This window comes from Heloderma suspectum, chromosome 3 (genome assembly GCF_057233095.1).
Source record: "Heloderma suspectum isolate Gila_16-S chromosome 3, 16-S_ref, whole genome shotgun sequence".
Lineage (NCBI taxonomy): Eukaryota > Metazoa > Chordata > Lepidosauria > Squamata > Helodermatidae > Heloderma > Heloderma suspectum.
The window spans coordinates 225967063-225988555 of record NC_139460.1 but is presented as its reverse complement, the minus strand read 5'-3'; the positions used below and the strand labels follow the sequence as shown (position 1 = coordinate 225988555).

The window sequence follows — 21493 nt, the reverse complement described above, 5'->3', positions numbered from 1 at the left end:
TGTGAGCATTTGAGCATGAGCATGCACATCTGTCACTCACCACTGAGTAGCAACAATCAGACCTTGCACCTCTTATTTTGGAAATCAAGCTCTGGGCTGATGTCAGGGCCGTCCCTACCATTAGATAGAGTGATGCGATCACTTCAGACACCAGGTGCTGGGGGGTAGCGGTGGCAGCCTCCCAGGTGTTCCTCCTGAACTCCCCAGCTATTCCCCTCTGTTTTAGGACAGAGCTGTGTATGCCACACAACTTGTCCTGGGGCCCTAAACTAACCTGCTGCCTCAGGCATGATGGAGGACACTACCCCATTGCAAGTGTTCTATTTATTAATTACATTTTTATCCCACCTTCTTTCCTCCTTAAGGAACCCAAGGCGGCGTACATAATCCTGCTCTCCATTATATCCTCACAACAACAACCCTGTGAGGTAGGTTGAGCTGAGAGTCTGTGACCAGCCCAAAGACACCCAGTGAGCTTCCATGGCCGAGTGGGGACTAGAACCTGGATATCCCAACTCCCGGTCCAACACTCTAGCCACTATACCACACTGGATCTCAAGTAAGTGTTGAAGTAAGATTCAGCTGCTAGCCCAGCTGGCTCCTGTATGTGAAATAAGAACAGTGCACCATCTTGTCCTTTGCCTCAGGCAGCAAAACTTCTTGGGCCAGGCCTGGCTGATGCACTTCACCACATGGAACAAAGGGTTGGATATATGGTCTTCTGACTTGTGAAACCGTGGGGCTCTACAAAATCGCTGCTTACTTTAAAATGCCAGGTTCTATCCCAAAGTGAAAGTATATCACCCTGTATGACATCAAGAGGGAAATCTGCAATACCAATCATGGCACTGTTAATGTAGGGATCAATGCACCAAATGATGGTAATACTGAGATCTAAATCTCTTCTGTTTGATGGGACTGCTGGGACATAGGTTCCCATGTACATCTCATCCAGTATTTTAGGGCACAACACACTGGGAGGTTTTCCTGCACACACACCATTGAAATGAATGGGAGCTGCACAAGCACCATTGAAATGGGTGTGTTCTTGCATAGCTCCCATTCATTTCAATGGTGGTTGTGTAGGAGAACTACCTGGTGGACTGTACCCTTACAACTCCTGTGGAGAAATGTAAAAAACAAAAACAAATCCTGGAGCCTTGTTTCGGAGTGTTAATATAAGTGGCAAAGTTCAAGTGCCAATAAAAATATAATAATTTGTACACATACCATTTCAGCAAAGACACTGAATGTTCCTTCTGCAAAGCTATTGAACTTCCTTTCAACTGCACTCAAGCCAAGCCAAAAGTTAACTCGCAACTGTACGGGTATTTTGATGCCATTGTTTCTGTCCTGTGGGTACTGAAACATATATAAAGAAAAAGGAACAGTTGACTTGTGATGTGACATACAGTACCAAGAGAAATGCTAAGGCCTTGTGCCTCAGTGGCAGCTTATTGCCATTTATGTGCCTGCCCAGCATTTTCCTGTGCTAGAGGTTACTTCAAAATAGTAGCAAAACGTAGGGGCATTTTGAGTACAGCAGTACCCAAGAAAAACTTTTAAGCTGAACCTTGTCCTTGATTTGCCAACATGCAGGAAACAAACACAGCCAGATTGTTAATTCTTTTCCTGTTTTTCCATTCCCAGCCCTCGCACCAACAATGCATTTGCCCCTGCCCAGTTGAGAACTTGGAGATGCTAATCGTTTTAAATATTTCCTTGCCATGAGAGGCTTGAATATCAGTGGTGTTATGTGATGTGTTTCCCCTAATAGCTGAGACATTTCCCTCCCCACCCAGAATTAAAATGGGAAGCACACTTCAGTCTTACCCCAACAAAGCTGAGTTTCAGCGCAGGTGTGGGGAACCTGTGGCCCTTTAGATGTTCTTGGACTCCATCTCCCATCAGTTCCACTCAGCATGGGCAATGATCAGGGATGATAGGAGCTGCAGTCTAAAAACATCTGGAGGGCCACAGATTCCCCAGCCCTACTTTAGACTGTGAAGAATAAGAATGACATACTCTCAGAGGAGCCACCCATCCTCTTCCTGAGCAGGTCAACTTTCTGAGAGAACCTCCTGTTTACAAGGGGTCAAAGGCCTGTGAGCAGACAGGAGTGACTGAATGCAACGCCAGCCACTGAGATGCAGTTCACTAGGCAAACCTGCCAACAGCCGTGGCATGGCAACAGAGGGGGAGAGGCCTTCCTGCCTTTACCGTCCAGCGCTGGGAGGTGGCAGTAGACGAGGAGAGTGTCTCAGCCAGAGCTGTGCAAACATACAGTTGCTGAGTAGAGTGTTAGCCCCAAAGATGTCAGCAGCTTGCATCCATGCTGGGGGGACCCCCCCCCCAAATCCAGTAACTGTGTGCTTGCACAGTGCAGGCAATGGTACACACACACACACACCATTGCCATCCAGAGACAAAAGGTAGGGCAGAAAGGCTCCTTTTTTCCCATGTTGCCACACTGTAGCTGCCGGAGGTTTTGCCTAGAAAACTGCCTCACCAAAAACCACTGATTAAATGAGCAAATCACACTTGATGCAAAGGCTGATTAGTAAAGGTAGGCCTGAGGAGTCTACAGATGGGTTCTTTGGGCCAACCGAAGCCTCTACTTATTTAATTTATTATCTCCCATGGTACGTGTTTTGGAAAATACTGGCCTGGGCAAATTCACACAATCAATGTAAAGCTGTGCACACACGTATACATTTACTTAAATGTTCGGTTCTCTTTCTTGGGGCTGTTTCTGGTAGTTCTTTTTCTAGATACATTCCATACCAGACTTGCTCTAAGAAATTACTGCTTGAACAAGCATTGGAGCCCTACATTTTGAGCAGAAATGCATTTGGTTAGGCTAATGTTACCTTTAAAAAAATGGTCTGGGTCTTTCCACAATATTTTCCAGATGCTCCATCGCATGTAGTGGAATATAAAACCTCGTGAGCAGGAATGCGTGCATAAGCAAGTCTCTTCTCCCCCCGGATCATCCAAATGATCACGTCAGGCATGCTGTTTTGAGGCTGTTGTTTTCAGTCAGGGAGAGAGAAGAATGAAAACAGATTTTGTAAAAACAGTACTATTGCCTACTAATATCCAATATTATGGGAAAAGAATTCCACAAGCAGGTGCCACTACCAAAAAGGCTCCCCCTCCAGTCTCTACCCACCTTACCTCAAACACCAGGTGACCCAGAGGGGAGCTCCCTCAGTACGTATATACACACACACACTCCTAATATATACAATTCTCCAAAATTACTACACAGTATGTGTGTGTATGTGTGCGTGTTTGTGTGTACGTATGTATACTTACTGAGCTAATCTTCAGAGGATCTCCTCCATGTGTGTTCGTGTGCATACATACATGCATTTAGATAAAGTGAGAGACAACAAACCTCTTCAGATAGTAGCGTTAATTTATCCAACCAGTCTTCAATTTCAGTCAGGGTGGCCTTCACATCTGTGGCTTCATTTCTCAGCTTTGCTGCTGCCTCCTGAATCTGGCTGAGTGATTTGAGCCGCAGTTTGCGGATCTGTGTATCAAGGACTGTAACGTTATGCTTGTTTTCTAGGGAAGGGAATTCCTTACTGAAAGAAGAAGAAAAATTCTCAGTATTCCTTAGTAACAAAATATTGTTCAACAGACCGCTTATAGAAATTGCTGTGGAACCAGGCCTCATTTCTGAGTAGTACCAACCAAGCACTGAGGTGTAAGGCATTTGGTTCCACAGACCAGTGAGGACCTCTGGCAGTGGGGCTCTGGAGCCTTTGGAACACTTTGCAAGCAGAAGGAACTGCTGGTTTGATCTCTGTAAAAAGCAATACTGATTTTTTTGGGCAGTTGTTGGGAGAAAAGATAAGGAGCAACTTACCTTAAGTCCTTCAGAAGTTCATCAATCAGCTTCAACCATATCTCAACCAACTGGTTGTCTGACAGCTTCTCCCGTATTCCTGATTTTAAAGCTGTTATGTTTGTTTGCTATGGATTTAAAGAGTTGGATATGCTGATATGAGCTAGTCATTTGGATTCATTTTTCATTATGATTTGCTCAATGTTATAGAAAACAATCTGTGAAACATAACTATAACTCCCATCTGCCACAGTCAGCCATGGAGGGCACAAGGCTGTGGAAAAGCTGAGCTAGATAGTTCCATTTCCTTGACAATTTTATCTTTTTAAAGGCACAATGCCCTTAAAATGCCTTTTTAAAGGCACAATGCCTTCATGTTTAGACAGAAAAAAGTCCTACAGTTCTCAGCATCCCTCTATTCAGCCAATTTGGCTGGGGCATACTGGGAATACTAGGACTGTTTTCTGCCTATCCATGCATAGCATTACACCCGCAATAATCCCAATTGTACATATAGCATGCTTCCTTCTATTCCTTGTCTGCACAAAGGGGAAAGGAAATATTCAAACACACATGACATTTTGCTGCCTGAGGCAGAACAACAAATGGTGCCCCACCCTAAGTGAAAATGCCAACCAGGTTAGTTTGACATCTGGGGCAGAAATTCCCACAAGTACCTATCTCCTTCCTTAGCGATATATAAATACAACAACAATACAATTTTAAATCTAATAACTTGCTGCCTTTTCATGACACCCTAAATCAACTGCTTGAGGTGGCTACCCCATTCTGCCAAATGGTAGGGCTGTCTCTGCGGTCTCTCTGCCTTTCTCATTTATACACATGCCACAGTTCCTGGCTTTGGGATTTTTCACAAAAGCTTGGAAAGACAAAATGTAAAGGAACTGCAGCACTTAAATGCAAAAAAAAAAAAAAAGCATGTTGATCTTAAGCTGAGAGGAAATACAGCCCATCCCAACAGTGAAATACCATCAGGCAAACTCTGGGCAAAAGTACACCAATCCCTTCAAACTTTAAAAAAAAAAATACATTGCAAAAATGGAAATAAATATCATTTCTGTATTTATTGTTTATAATAGGCATTTATGTCTTCTTCAAAAACTTTCCCAGGGTGGCTTAGAAATCTAAAATCTAATAAAATCCATGAAGAAAAACAGCATAAAATCATCAGCAAGGAAAAACAACTCAGATCAAAAAATGACACCAAGGGGTGCACTAAGACAGCCTGCCTAGGGACAGCATTCCGCAGATGGGGTGCCACTAACAAGAACACCCTTTGCCTGGTAACCTATCTGCCCCACCTCAAATGGTGGGGGTACCTGGAGAAGGGCCTGTGATGATAATCTTAGTGTGTGAACAGCTGCTATACAGAGACAAGTGATCCTTCAAGTATTTAGTTCCGAAGCTGTGAGAACGGCTTTAAAAGTCAAAACCAGCACTTTGAAACTGGCCTGGACACAGACCAGGAGCCATTGGTACCAATGGAGGTTTTCTTCATTCTCAGTCCCTGCACGGGGTGGGGGCGAATTTAGGGGGGAAAGCGGCTGGGTGGGAAGGTTTAAAAAATAATCCACCTATGCATAGTGGTCCCAATCCAGATCAGGCCCCATGCGCTTACACTCAAGTTTTTAAAAAATTAGGATCAACTACAAGCTAAGCATTTAACATAGCACTGCTTAGCCGTGAGAGAAAACAAAAGTCCAGTTTCACACCATCTCTTTGCACACGGTCGATTACACTGCTGTATTCAAGGAGACAAGCTTCTCTAGTCTTACAAAACAAATATAAATTCAAGTAGAAGGATAATGTGTACTTAACCCATTTAGATAGTCACAACAGTTGTGTATATGGATTACATGAAAGAGGAACAGTCATGAATGACTTACCAGTTTTTCCATGATGCCAAGAATAAGGTTTAAAGGGTCCAGTCTATGACTGATATCTTCCCAATATGATGTCAGTGTCACTACTGGCTTTGTGTTTGCCCATGGCAGGTAGTAATAATAGTTTCCTGAGGTGAAACATTAATGTGTGAACAGTTATTCTGCAGGATACTAAGGGACGTATATATTATCTTGGATTTCAACCGTCATATTCATGCTACTTTGATCAGGGCTGGGAAAGGTATTTGGGGCTTTTCTGCACAAGACATTTAACCTGCCACTTTAACAAGGCTTCCAGATTTTTTGTGGGATTAAAATCGGCTCCTTTACAAGTATTTTCTCTGCCATTTTTCTTTCCCTCCCTTTGAATATGTTCCATTACATGACCACTAGGTAGAGCTGTGGTTTAGCAGAATTGCACAAATACACCAGGGTTTCACGCCGGGTTTCATTCACAAAAATGGCAGACTTTTCTCCTTAGGAAAAAAAAAACACACCTCGCTATAATGTTTGCAAAGCACAGGAGAGGCCCTGGAGGATGATGTCGTGTAAAGCACCCACAAACTACTGTGAATAAGGAATCATGAGTGCACAATAAATGCCTTGTGTAGAAAGGCTCTTTGTTTCCAGAAGCAGAAAATCAAAATGAATACCTGTAACAGGGCTGTTGTTGTTTTTGTAAAAGAAAAGAAAAGCAGAAAATAACCAATTAAATAACATAAGTTGCTACCATTTAATGGCATCTAAAAATCTGCAGCAGCTGCCTCTACTTCATGGTAGGTCTAGACCAGTCTTCATCCAAGAAAGCGTGTTTTGGTGGGTACATTTGCACAGGCCAGCACTTTAAGGTCTTTTCTACATGAGGCTGTTAATCCACTGCATCTACTTTCGGTTTTGCTGCAGATTTAAGATCTCAGCACTACACGTGGAGTGTTTCCTGTCTTGCTTTTCCACTACATAACCTCTAGGTGGTGCTGTGGTATACCGGAATAGTGAAAATACACAAGAGGAAATTGAGTATTCTTTCACCATTAGAAATAATATTGCATTTTCCCTGCTCTAAAAGAACTCGCAGAAAGTGCTGTTTACAAACTGAAGTGAAACTGGAGGGCCACATCAACATCTAAAGAAGTCATAAACAATTGTGAGTATGGAATGACGAGCGCATGACAAATGCCTTGTGTAGAAAAGCTCTAAATCACAATGGGCCAACTAGCTGCAAAAGGCCTCATCATGGTTTGAGAGTTGGGAAAAAGCATTATTTCTCTTAGCATGTGGATCCCTTGCAGGTAAATACCTGGATCCTATGCAACAAATAAGCAACAACTGAGTATCTGTTGTGTTACAAACTGATTGTCTGGAAAGACCCCAAGGTCCCATCCCCCACCCCATTAGCAGAGTAAACATCATCATATATATTCTTTACTTGATCAGTAATAAGGCTTTAGAAAAATGAATGTTATGTTTGTCCAATAAATACAATTATAATTATTACTGATTTATCTAACCCAGAATTCACCAACCTGGTGCCTCCAGATGTATTGAAGAACAATTCCCACAATCCCCCAGCCAGCATAGTTCACTGTGGGATTGTGGGAACTGTAGTCCATCTGGAGGGCATCAGGTTGGGGAAGGTTGATCTAAATTCTTACAAAGGAACATTATACCTTCTTCGATTTCAACAGCCTTATTCATGCTCTCTGTCCAGGGTTTTGCTAACTAAGCAAGGACTAAGAGCCTTGAAGGAAGCACAGAATTTTTTTAAATGAAGTTTTTGAAATCTTTCACCTGTCATGTTTTTCAAATGCACCAAAAGGGCTGCATTTAAATCTACATCCATAGCAGTGAGACTTTCTTCATTCATTTAATTCTGTGGCTTGAAAAAGAGGAGTCAAGTGGGAAGGCTTACAGTGGAGTTCAGTATAAATTGAAAACACACACTGTTTTTGGTCCAAGTTCCATAAATGCAACTAATCACAGGGATTTAAAAGTGATTACCTTCTCTCTCCCTCCCACCCCTGTCAAATATTAGTATTGCTAGTTTTGTGTAACAGCAGTACTCACCATCAAATACAGCACGACTGTACTGAGTTGTTGATGCCAGTGGTTTACAGGTGGTATCAAATTTATTGCCATAATTCCCAATGCTAACTTCAAACTGGATTGCCTCGCCAATATCTTGAAACATGGTAGCAGAATGAAATACAGCACTGAGGCTGTACTGTCTTCTGCGCTGATATTTCTGTAGGTTCCAACAGATACGGTGATATAATTAATGGTGGCATTTGTAATGTAAAAACCCACCTAAAAATACCTACCTATCTATCGATCGATCAATCGATCTACATACATTTACCATTAAGGAGACAGGGAATCAAATGTCTAATGAAATCATACATTTGAAGTGGTCTTCTAGTTACCAGTATTTCAAAAATAAAATCAAAAATAATAATTAAACCTAGGAAGGTTACCATTTCTTCCACTCACTCCAATTGTATCACTAAATATATGCAATTGCAATTTCCCAAATGGTCTCTCAAGGTTTGTTCTGAGGGCTCCTTCACATGGGGCTTTTATCCTGCTATGCAGATTGCTTACTCACAGAAGTTTGTGGGTCCTGTACACGACGTAGCCCTCCAGGGAACCTCCTGCTCTTTGTGAGCTCTATTGCGTTGAAGTCTGGCATTTTCCCTCCTCCCACCATGGAGTCAATATAAATGAGGGTATACTGTTTAAAGTCACTTTTATTGCAAATAAAACAACAGCACCACCTAGTGGCTTTGTAATGAAACACATAGAAGCTTAGTTTTTTTTTAAATCCACGTGGAAAGGACCCGATCTAATCCCACAAAGATTCTGGAAGCAGAAGCCCCAGTAAATTACAGGATTTTTAGCCTTGTGTGATAAAGCCCTGAACCATCTGGCATGTGGTTAAGGAATTCCTATGGCCACAGTACATACGGGAATGATGTGGTCAGTGCAGCATCTGACTGCTATAAAATCAGAAACCAAATTGATCTTTGTCCTATTCTTAGAATTTAGAGAGGTCAGTGGCTCATCCATTCTACTTGGATGCCCTAGCAGCCCAAGTAGAATCATGATTATCTAGATGTAAACTACACTGATTGCAATAGGATTTCTTTACAAGTGTGTGCTTAGGATTGCAGACTATAACACAATATGATATTCTTACAGCCTATCCCCAAAATGACTACTTGGTGGGTAGGTTTGCTGGATCTCAGAGGGAAAATAAGCCACAGTGGTTAATCTTCTCTCCCCGCATGTGCTGGTCGTGAGCTCCCTAATCAGCATAATTGCCTTTGTTGGGTGCAGGTTGACATGACATCCAAATGGTTGTGGGATGGTTTACACAGGCCATGGGTTTCCGGGTGGTTTGTAAACCACTCCAGCCACCCACTCTCACCGGCTTCAGATGTCACAACAACCTGCGCCTGGCAAGGGTAATTATGCGAATTAGGCGGCTCATGACTGGCACATGTGGGGAGGGAAAATAAGCCATCATGGCTTATTTTCCCTCTGTGATCGTGCAAATCTGGTCAGTATTTCTTTGAACATTTCCATCACAGCAAACATTTAGATAATCAACAAACAGTTGGCAGCAATACACACACACACACACACACATACACACACCTCTGCCAACTGAGGATAACACATTATGCATATGATATAGTAGACTCTAGTTCCCAAAAGCTTATGTCATAATAAATGTGTTAGTCTTTTATGTGCTCTGTGTTGTCTTTATTTTATTTATTTATTTATTTATTTCTGTACCGCCCAATAGCCGAAGCTCTCTGCGCGGTTCACAAAAATTAAAACCAAACAACACACAATAAAACAATTTAAAATATATAGAACATTAAAACCACAATATAACAATACAACCACAATAAAACCTAGCAGCAGTGCAGGAGTTTAAAATACATTTTTTTAAAAACAGCAAAGCTAAAAGTTTAGAAAGCTAAAATGCTAAAATGCCTGGGAAACAAATTAATTTTTGCTGCAACAAATTAATATGACTAGCCTTCTGGAAGTTATTCGGATAATCAGTCATTTGGAAAATGAGAGTTATGTTTACACCAGTTGACTGGGACATCTGATACCTTAATGCCATCTTATTTTCCAGGATACACAGAAGGAGCCTCCTTAAAGATCGTTGTACAATCGGGCGTACCCTGGTAATGGTGCATTGCGCTGGCTAATCCTTCTACCACCTGATCGAACTGCAGTTCGGCAGTGTGGCAGAGGCTACATTTTGGCGGAGTGGAGTTTGGTCTGGACATGACACCGCCACCATCTTATTTCCCAGTGGTAGCAAGCTTGAAATATTTCATACTTGTATATTTCCCATATTGTTTTAGAAACAAAATACTTACTTCCACAACTAGTATATCATCACTGGGTATCATTTCAATCTTCTTACTGAGGGGTTTACTGTCAAGTAGTGTAGATAGTTCAACTAGGATTCTGCCTCGGTAAGCTACTCCTTCTCCCTGTAACACAAACAAGATACTTCAGCCAGCTGCCAAGTTAGCATAGCTTTTTATATTATGAATATCATCTGCACTCTCAAATTTTGATAATTGATCACATTTGCAAAGGTAAAACATACCTCCTTTTATTACTGATATCATAAATGAAGAAACATGTAAGATAGCAATTGCAGTGTCGCTATTGAAACAAATAAAGCATGCTTCAGCATGTATCATCAAGTCCAGGATTGCAGCCTTTGATCATATTGATCCTGAACATGTTTTAAAGAGGCTAGAATCTCACCAGTCAAGTGTTTGGCAGGGAGGAAGGAAATTAAATTCAGCACCTTGTTGTGCCTGCCAAACTGCTTATTGGTGCAATTCCAGCTTCCTTTACAGAGCACACACAGTCCAGGCTACTGAACTGGGCTATAGAAACAGGCAAGCCTGCTTCTGCATACCTAAGTCCAGTCTGTCTAGGAACCTATGTTCTGTATGTTGTAAAGAGACACAAGTATTGTTGATACTAAAGAAATCATAATATTTAATTTTAAACACTGATGCAATTTGTGAATTATATTTGAAGACTACAACACCTTGCCTCAAGATCTGAAACTACTGTTACTTGAAAAAGACATTTTCAATCAGAGCCTTTAAAAAACTGCATGTTCTTCTGTAAGTAGGATAGGGGGCTTAAAGGGCAATTAACTAAGGATTCCCTTGGCCCAACCTCCTTTCCCCAACCATGGATCATTGGTGGTTTCCCAGCTTTTGTGCAGGTTTTTCTCCATTCTAAAAGGTTGGAATGCTTCTCCTAAGGGTTAGTGTGGTATTTTTGGCCCCACCCCTTTTACCTTTGGTCACACCCACCACTGGAGAACATAACGGAAATGGAATTCGGCCTTAAGGCTGAAAGACATTCTGCTTCTTGTACTACACTGTCAATAGATAATTTCCTATCACCATTCCTTCTCCTGCCATTATTATGGGTTGGGCATTAGCCTCATGGGGAAAAACTGCAGATATGTTATCTGAGCTGGTAGTTTTTCTCTATATTCAATATATTAATTTGTACGTGAAAGAGCCATTAAGGCTGAAATCTTCTAAAAATGTAATGTGACTGGTGTAGAAGCAATAGTCAATTAATTATACCCTACAATGAAACTGTAAAACAGAGCTAATTTTGCAAACAAGTTCTAGTAATACACTATTATGCTTAATAAACAAATATGCATCCTTGGCTTTTCACTGAATTGTGTTTCCTTCATACTACCTACAATTTCAGAATGTCCATTGTGCCATAAACGCACAGGATATGAAGAAATTTGCTGTATCAATATTATTGCTTCCCTAGATTTTCTTTTCACATTGAATTTAATGGAAAAATTAGTGACCCAAGATGATGCTCAGCATAAATATAAATAAATTGAATTGAATTGAACTAAAATAGTGAAGCACTCTTTTCTGTATAAATCTGTCAATAAACTGTTCTGGAAAAAGTGCAGGAGCTTTTAAAAAGATGATGTTGCATATAATACTAATAAAGTACCTCTGTTGAAATGGAACTGCAAAAAAGCAGATATTTGATTGGGCGGAATCCAATGTAGTGCAAGTGAGCTTCCATTCATGTGACAGGACTTTCTCCTCTGGCTCTGCAGGTCCCTCCCCAAAAATCTGCTCCAGGGGATCCCCTGATGGAAGTAATTCCATCAGTGAAAAGACTTAATTCAATTTCCACCACTGAGATACATTCAAAAAGATAAACGAACCTTTCCGGAATTTAGCTCATCATATGGATCTGGGAATCCAGTATATTCTCTTGGACTTCCATAAAGGTTCAGGTAACAAGGCCCAAATGTTGGTAAGAAACCCACTTCTGTCTCTCCGGTATTTACTGGTAGGCAAACATCGTGATTAGAACATACTGTAGCTATTAGGGGCTACTGGGGTACAAAGATTAAATCTAGCTGTAGCAAACTAATATATTAAACATTAGTTGTTAGTAAAATAAGAACATTTTATTCCATGGGTATAAAGAAAGTTTAAATGTTGTGTAAGTAATAATTTCCATCCCTATATTCACCCCAGTCCATCAACTCTTCTGCATGGGCAAACTCCAATAAGTGCGTTGGGCGCAAGAACTGTCAGCCACTGTGCCAAACCTGGCGCACTGCAAAAGGGCAGTGAACGACCAGGATCTGGACCTGTGGCAAAACCATTACTGACCCGGGGTGTACACAGAGCACCTACCCATACAGGGGTTTTTCCATTCATTTCAGTAAAAGGAGCAGCCTGTCCGGAGAGCTCTGGTTCCAAGATATGAAGTGTCAATTTCAGCTTCGTCAAAACTTATGGAAAAAGAACCCCACAGAATAAATAATAGGACTGAAAAACATATGCTCTGTATACAATAGCATTGTCTAAGATCCAAAGAAGGGGCATGCATGCATAGGAAAGAACCGCATGTACAACCAGAACTTGGTTGGCTATTGTCAGGCAGAAGTTCCCGCTGCTGAATTGGCAACTCCCTTTTTTTAAAACTGAGAAGCAGTTCATCTGGAACCTCTGTAGCTAGAAAGACTCTGGCTGTACTCGTAGTCCTCTCACCCACATGCCTTTCCTCCCTTTGGATCCTGACCATGAATGTTTTATTCAAACTACTGTTATGATCAAAAGATATCACAGGTGAAAGGTTAGTATTCAGGAGCTCACCGTTGTGGTAATTACAGGCTTTTAGTGCATCATCTGTTATAAGAGAGGACGTAGGGTGGGCAGATACAAAAGAGGTCAGGGCTCCTGCACCTTTAATAGTTGTGTAGAAAAGGGAATATCAGCAAATGCAGCTACACTTGCTAACATTCCCTTTTCTAGACAACTATTAAAGGCACAGAAGCCATGTCCTCTTTTGCATCTGGCCACCCTAGATCAGTTGTTATTAAGTCCTGGAAATAAATATTCAAACAGTCTTCTAAACTCCTAAAGTCACAATTCCAGCTGCTCCCCAAACTACAGAATGCAAATTTCCAAGTAGTGAGATTACTGCTGTGGAAAATGAACACCAGTTTTCCACACCCACAGAATAGTTGCTGATATATTAAGTTCATTTCTTAGATCTGTATAATGTGTATAATCACATGTTTTTCTTATGGACCAGCACAGTTTATTTTGTTTTAGGTGTAGTCACAGTTACACAGTTCAATTTAAATGCAGTTGAGAGCAGAAATGTGAAAATATTTTGGCTAAGCAGTCCCTGATTTTCTTAGTAAGATGTGCTTGGGGATCTGTGCTATGTAGCTTTAAATACTGGATAAGAAAGCAAAGCAGTTATAAGGACAAACTGGAGGCCTTCAGAGGCAATTCCTTTATATTGCATTCATTTATATGAATAATGTTTTCGTAAATTTATTTGAAAAAACAGCCACAGGACCTGATGCAGAGGACAATCTGTCAAAAGTACACCATGTCAGTTTTCGTAAATAAGACCTGATTATGAGCTCTCATTACATCTAGAGAGCCATTAAGGACTCAAATCCCCAAGCACTGTTCCCATAGCTCCTGCAGCAGCATATATCTTAAGGATTTGGGTTAAATTATATAATAAATTAAACAATTACATGCTAAACTCTGAAATAAAGCCATGCAAAAGCCGAATACAGTTTTTTGCAATCATGTTCCAGTGCCCAAGCTGTACAAAATTATTATCATAAACATCAAAAGCATCACTGCAGCTGTTCACATACACATTTAGGGGGATGGTTTAAATATTTGGATTTATAGGAAACATTAGTGTGGGTAAAGGACAGAGAATCATATTACATCGCAAAATGTGATTATGAACCTTCATATGATGAAGCCCCAGCTCCCGAAGATGAAAGCTCTATGTATTATAAAAAGACAACAGATTATATGACATGTAAAAGAGCATGTGATGAAACTATATAAAACATTCTGATCAAATTGAATCTTAAAGGAGTCTGAAGTTTTACTTGGCAAATAAGATGTGGCCTGATCCAAAGGCATGCCCCATAAGTATATAAGTGCTTAGAATGAAATGTAACCAGCAGCTTTGTCAGCACAACATCTCATACCAGGAAATTATACCACCATTATAGGTATATTATGAGATCATCACCACATGATAGACAAGAGCAAATATTTAAGATCAAGGGTGTCAATTAAATACAGTCTTCAAAGAGACTAGTCTCCCAGACTAAATTGGTTTCAGAAGAAGCCCTCTGTAGCACTCTGTACTGTTAATTTATCCTTTCAAGTAAGGAATCTAGGAATTTTGCAAGAAAATGGAATGAATGCACGGAATAATGTTTCTCTCTCTCTTTTTTGCAACAATACCATTCTGTGCTATCATTATGCAAGATATAATGAACTAGTCCAGTAGGGGCATGTCCAGGGAATAGTGACTATTATTCCCAAGTGTAGGAAGCTTCCCTTAAAAAGGTCAATCATTTTCGTCAGGACATGAATCATATCCATGGTGGGAAGTTGACCACACAGACTGTCAGTATGGAGAGCAAGTAACTAGTCAAGGTGTATGGTCCATCCAAACATATGGCACTTAATGGTTGCATGATTGATTAATATGAAAGTCAGAAGAAATTAAGATTTCACATGACCATGTTCCACAGTGATAGAAGAAATAAAGTGATTTGGTTGCAGGCAAGTTGGTAAGAACAAAAGCCCTGATACTACAAAGTGAATGGGCACAATTAACTGGAAAAACCTGAGGAAGCCACATTGAAATGAATGGGATCAGCTCAAGGGTAGAGAGCACCGTTTTTAAGTAGCTTCTATGCAGCTTTCACACACACATTCACACACCTACCTACCTTCTTAGTACACAATGTCCTGTTCTTTTAATGACATGACACGACGATTAAATTAAGGAAGTGAGAAATTATGGACAACTCAAGAGGCAAGGAATAGTTGCATACTGAATTGGATATTTTATATTTGTGTTTTTTATCTGGCTGAACTAGTTTTTATGCCTCTCAATTTTACTGTATTGATGTTTAGGTTTTATACTGTTTTTATTGTAGTGACTATCTGAATCTTGTTTATACTGCCCTAAAATCCTGTTTTTGAGGAAGGCACAGCCTGTAATTTCTTTAAATAAACAAAACAAATTAATAAATTTTCTGATACATATGTTATCAGGCAACATTCATGAAACTACATAGGTTGTAAGGTAGAATTCATTTTCTCCATAATTTGGGACAGATATCACATGGCTAACTTATGCTGTTGTTTATGTGGTAGAAATAATATTATAATGACTGAATATTTAGATGCTTATGTGGAATTTTAGAATGATATATATTTAATTAGGCCTGCTTATTTCTGCTTAAAATTTCTTCATGTTTTAGAACTTCTAGCCTATTTCATTCTTTCATTCATTCTATCCCTTCCTAGAAGGATTATTTCTATAGGACCTGTTGAAATTTGTTATTCTTTTACCAAAAAGGCATTTTCTCTTATATAATAACGGTTCTAGTCTCTAGAATCTAAACTGTTATTTGCCACATAAACATTCAAACATTCAGTCACTATACACACACACACACACACACACCTCTGTAAAAACAGGGCAACTGACTCTAGGATATTTCAAATCAAGACTGAAAATAACAATACTGACAAGAACGTCAGCAGAAATATAAAAATTTAAGCAATATAGACAGCTAACCCAAGTAATAACATATCACTAAGCACTGCTCTGAAAATACACATCTTGTGTCTTTTTGAAATATCGTGATATTGGGCTCCAGCGTGTTTATTTGGAGAATGAGTTTCCTTTTTTTTTTTTTGGAATATATGTTTATTTATTTTATTTTTATAAATGAAATAAACAATACCAAAGGAAGGTATTGGAGAAGGGGTTTCCTAATATGGATCAAGAGAAAGAATTTAACGTCCTCACTGGTAAGATCTAGTGCAAAGCAGTTGCTGATAGCTTAAAAGGCCTTCTGTCACAGAGAAGGACCTTTTTGTACCTTTTGCTCTTTTAGGGGGGACTGCAAACCTGTCCCAGAACTATGTATCCATAGCCTCTCCCTGCTGGTGCCTAGTTCAGGGTTGGCTCCTGCTGCCGCTGCAGATGCAGAAGCTGGAGTTTTGTATCAAAGCGCTGTGATCATAACATCCAATAACATGCTGTGCTCTATTAGCAAAGCAGCTTGATCCTGGGATCCTCCTGCAGAAATAACTTCCATTGAAATCAACTGGCATTTTCCCATATAAATATCTACGATTCAAATGCCTATTATATTGACCTCTAAAATCAATTTAAGTTAAGAAACCCAAGAACTCCAAATAAATTGGTTTGAAATGAAATATGAAAACTGTGGAAATTTAAACTCCATTTTCAGCTGCAAGACTGGTCTATTATAAAACGTCAACTGAAGTCTTGCACCATCATCTCTTGTGTCTGACCAACATATTACTGATATACATAGGTATGCTAATGAAGGCATTGCCTTAAGTTAGAAGATTAGTTTTGACTTAGGGATGCTGGAGTAATCCACAACAGATTCAAATGAGTTCAGATTTCTATGAATCTGACCTGCAGATTCCACAGAAGACCAGTTTTTTTTCTGAGTTGTGCTGATTTTGCAGACTTGCAGACCTTTTTTTAAAAAAAAAAACTTTGGGGGGATTTGTGCAAATTCACACTTGCACTAATGCGCATTAGCGCTAATTTGCATTGGCACTAATGCACATTAGTGCAAGTGGAGTGAAATTCTTGTACATCCCTAAAAAAAAATCCCATCCCATCAATGAGCTGATGACGAAACAAAAGGCATCTGATAACTAGAAAACGAAACACAGATAGAATGGATTTAACTAAATCTGTACATCCCTGCTCTGAATGTGTTGGGACTAAGTTCCGAATAACTGATTTGAGTGCTGTCATCCTAATTCCATGTAGCATAGATGATATGTGGAGGTTATATGTGGAGTCTGATCGATCAATGAAATTTGCATGACAAATTTGCACTGTAAATGAATATGATGATCACTGATGTAATTGCAACTGTCAGGACATTGTTCATATGGCATTGCCCTGAAATGCACTGTTTTTGAGTGAAGACAGATGGAAGTCTGTCCATCCTCTTGCCCTTCTACCTGGTTTCTTCTGTTCTGAACTTGCAGGAGTTCCTGCAGGAAAAAAACCAACGTTATCTAACGTGAGACTACCTTACCTTCAACTTCCCCACCAGAAGCAGCAATTTTGGACAGACTTAAATATGTGGTGCCCACAACATCATTCCTTGTAAGGCGATCCCTATATGAAATGCAATTAATTGGTATCAGTACGCATTATAAATATTTGCTAGTGTAGGTGATTTTTAACCATGTACGAAATTTGTAGTACTATATATGTCCTATTTTTGCCATGTACTGTATATGAATTTTGTGAGCGATGAATGTCTAAATGATATATTTATTATTACTACTGCTGCTGCATTATTTACTGCATTTATAAAGGACCCAATATATATACATGGCTACTGGAAAAGTTAGCAAGTTGTAAAAGCAGGTTATCCTTCTGCTTCAGTGTCCGCTGCGGCAGGATTTCAGTTCTACTGGCAGCCATCAGATGGCGCAATGTGCACTCCTCAAAAAGATGTTAAAAAAGAAAGTGCATATAGTTTTTCAAATTTTTAGGATTTATTATTTTTCTGTATTTTCCCCTCCCACCAGCGCCTGACCAGCCCTGCTGAGTGTAAGCCTAATGTCCATAATTAACCACAAAACAATTCTAATGATGTCTATAATGATTCAAGCTGAGTAGCTAATAAGTGAGAAGAACTTATAGGAATGTATCATACTCTGTAGCAATGGCAATGAATAGGATCACCAAACCATTATTACAAATAAAGGGAACATCACTCTATAAATAGCATTTGATTAACTCTGTGGTTGCTCGGGCAATGCAAGAAATCAACATATGTTGTCACTTCATGTCAAAACAGTTTTTCTCAGCATTGTAACTATTGTTTTGTATGTGACTGTATACATAATAAGGACTCACCAATCATACACCATCAGTCTTATTTTTTCACACATTGAAGGGAACTAGAAAAAAGAAGACTACTGATTATTCAAAGTCTTATTTCTACAACAGAACATAATGGTATAATAGTTTTTGATGCAACAAGACACAGACCTTGATCTGAAGATTAACAAGTTGATTCCACTCTGGGTTAGCATTTTTTTCAATTATATTTGTGCAAACCTGCAAAAAAAGAAAACCCCATATAAGAAAAAAAGTAATAGCATTTCTGTTTTTAAAAATAAGGGGCAGAATCCAACGCTGCCCATCTCCTAGTGGAGCTGGCTGCCAGTTCTGGTCCATGCATGGCCAGCCCTGCCAATTCCGTTCTGCAAGCAGCCCCTACCACTTGTGGAGCAGCAGTTTAGTGCTTCTGGGGTAAGCCTCAAAATGAGCAGAAACACTCATTCCTGGAAGGGGGAAGTTGGCGGAGCTCTCTTATGCGATCTCCGCTGACTCCCCCTTCCTGAAATGAGCATTTCCACTCATTTAGGGTTGCCCCCCAGAAGCGCTAAATCACTGTTGCACAAGCGGTAGGGGCCACTTGCGGAACAGAACTGGCAGGGTGTAAAAGAATCAATGGGGCCTGTTGGATTCTGCCCTATGAATTCTGCCCAGTTACTCAAATTAACTGAACGTATTTGCTGCAATTCACCAAGGACAATCCATGTGCAAAGGCAGCAGCTTGGGGCTGCTTGCTGGATGGGGGCCATGAACATGCTATTAAAGAGATAACTGGCACTGTCTGCTAGGACAGCACCAACCACCAGTTTGCGGATTAAGGCCCGATTCTAGGTGCCCCCTAATCCATCCTGCAACAAAGCTAGCAGGACCAACCCTCTGTTTGGAGAGGGAAATCTTATGCAGCAGCATATCGTCTACACTGCGGTGATGCACAAGGATCACAGAATGTATTTGTATGGATTGTGCACACTGTCTAAAACTTAAAGCATCAGAAATTATATGGTTTTTCTTTATGCTATTTTATTATTTGTCTTTTGCAGTTAACTTATAAGTGCACTGTGCTAGGAATTCCCGAAAATAGAATATTAAAACTAAATAATAATAATATCAGCAAAATAATAGGAGCTTCATTCATTCATAAATAAAATGTAATGTAATATTACAATAGCCACAAAAATATATAGCACAGATTCTTGTTACCTACATCTATGTGCAAACGTATTTATTCAAAAGGAGCTCTCTGAAACTTCCAGCCAGGATGTTTTATTATACAATTCTGTTATTGGCACAGAATACCTTTTTCCCAGCAAAACAAACTTCCACAAATGGATCCACAAGGTTTTTCTTGTCTGCTTCTCCTCCAAATATTTCCTTTACAGTCTGTGCAAAAGCATCGTCCACTGGACAGAAATCATGAAGAAGACAATGAAGACAAGCATTTTCCACAATCAAAATCTTGTAGCCACAAGGTTTGTATATTTCATGAACACGCAACGTTGCAGCCAAATGCTCTACTGTAGAACTTAAACAGTATGATAAAAGTGGGGCCCTGCAACACTGCAGTATGGAGTGCTTCTGTTAAGGGGTTCAGCCAATCTACTCCATATTCCCTCTTTGGTTTTCCTTTGCTTATCCTCCAAATGTCTGTCAGCATTCTAGGAGAACTGAGCTTGCTCAGTACTCATTGGGCTGTTTAGGGAAGGGGGGTTTCCTTTTGGGGGTTTTGAGTAGCTGGGTGTGTGTGGACACACTTGTGCCTGATCACAGCTACATTAAATTCTTTGATCTCTCCATTGATGTCTTTGGGAAGCTCTCACTGTAGTCCCTGGGAACATTTTATAACAGCTTCTCGGTGTGAATCAGAAACTCACCTATCTTGACAATGAGATTATTCTGTTTTACAATTTTTATATCTATGTTTCTCTTCTTCCTTCCTCCTTTTCTTGCCACACCATTCCATTGTCCCTCCCACTCAGTTGTCAGGTTTTCTTTCTCTCAATCTGTCAACATTCCATGCCGCTAAGTTCTTATGGAGCTGTTTTGGGGGGTTCTCTCCCTTTAGAGTTTTTTCCTTAAGATGTTTTATACTTAATCCAAGTCTCCTGATACTTCCCTCTTAAGTGTGGGTGGTGCCGTTTTGGCTACATTCATGTGAGCATGGGAAAACTTGAACCACTGTTAGAAAGAATGATGATTCAAAACTGAAACCAACAAACCAGGGATCACCAAAGTAACCACCTAATTAAGAGCTATGTTTTAAACAATCTCCAAATCTCTTTCTCCTCTAGCAGCTAATATTTGTAGGGAAAATGCAGTTATACACATTTCCAGTTTTAATCACACACAACACAGAAATAAAAAAGTTTATACTCTGAGGAATATCTTCAGCTCTGTAGATCTTAAGAATGAAAGTAACCCATCGGAGTACTATCCCAGCTGGTAGCAAAAGATTACTCTCTACATCATCGTTTTCATTATCCCGTTCTCTATTTTCCACCTGTTGGAGACACATTCAAACATATTATCATTTTACCCATAGCAAAGGCAGTAAAATCCCTTATTTAAACAATGAACACCTGTAAACATTGTAGAGTTAAGTGCAGAGTTGTTTTTCCTAATCTGAGTTGTTTACATATAGAACCCTAACCATTCCCTCCCTACTTAATCTTGCAGTTCCATTTCTAAGTGATTCTTCTGTGTCCCTGCACAACCATAGGGTGTAGCCAAGCTGTAGCTACACCCTACGGTGTACCCTACAACTGTAGGGCATAGCCAACATTCTACAATCAAGTAGAATGTTGGGTTACGAGCATGTACTGGAATCATGCATGCATTTATGGCTTTCTTCACACAGAGCTTTTATCCTGCTATTGAGATGGTTCTCTCATGGAAGTTTGTGGGCTCTTTAGATGATGCCATGAACCTCCAGGGCATCTTCTGCACTAAATGCCCTTTGTTCCATTTTTAAATAGATCACAGATAATGAGCTATCAAATTACCCCGCTCCAAGGTCGGGTTCCTGGAAAACTGACTGCCCCCCTTGTCTGTGCTGCCTCAGAGACAGTGCGGAGAAGCCCCATGCTCTGCGCTCGCAAGGGGAGTGTGGAGCGACTGAAAAGGGGCGGGGCTGGGGGCGTTCCAGGGCGGGGAGAGCAGAGCTGCACACATCATATGGCAGCTTCCTCTCCCAGTCAGCCCCCGCCCC

At 40.2% G+C, this 21493-nt stretch overlaps 1 protein-coding gene across 4 annotated transcripts in view; it reads right to left on the bottom strand.

The window, feature by feature from the left end:
* MYOF (myoferlin) overlaps positions 1-21493 on the bottom strand; it is a 119303-nt gene that overhangs the window by 50668 nt on the left and 47142 nt on the right. For 2 of the 4 annotated variants that reach the window (XM_084845854.1, XM_084845855.1), the window contains exons 12-25: positions 20659-20785; positions 19585-19688; positions 18439-18507; positions 18304-18347; positions 17471-17553; positions 14092-14130; positions 12023-12147; positions 10158-10274; positions 7825-8002; positions 5764-5888; positions 3878-3984; positions 3401-3593; positions 2871-3026; positions 1231-1362 (exon numbers count right to left, since the gene is read on the bottom strand). In XM_084845854.1, the coding sequence (XP_084701980.1) occupies positions 1231-1362; positions 2871-3026; positions 3401-3593; positions 3878-3984; positions 5764-5888; positions 7825-8002; positions 10158-10274; positions 12023-12147; positions 14092-14130; positions 17471-17553; positions 18304-18347; positions 18439-18507; positions 19585-19688; positions 20659-20785 (1599 nt within the window). The remainder of the gene's footprint in view (positions 1-1230; positions 1363-2870; positions 3027-3400; positions 3594-3877; positions 3985-5763; positions 5889-7824; positions 8003-10157; positions 10275-12022; positions 12148-14091; positions 14131-17470; positions 17554-18303; positions 18348-18438; positions 18508-19584; positions 19689-20658; positions 20786-21493) is intronic. The other 2 variants (XM_084845856.1, XM_084845857.1) reach the window with 1 other exon arrangement.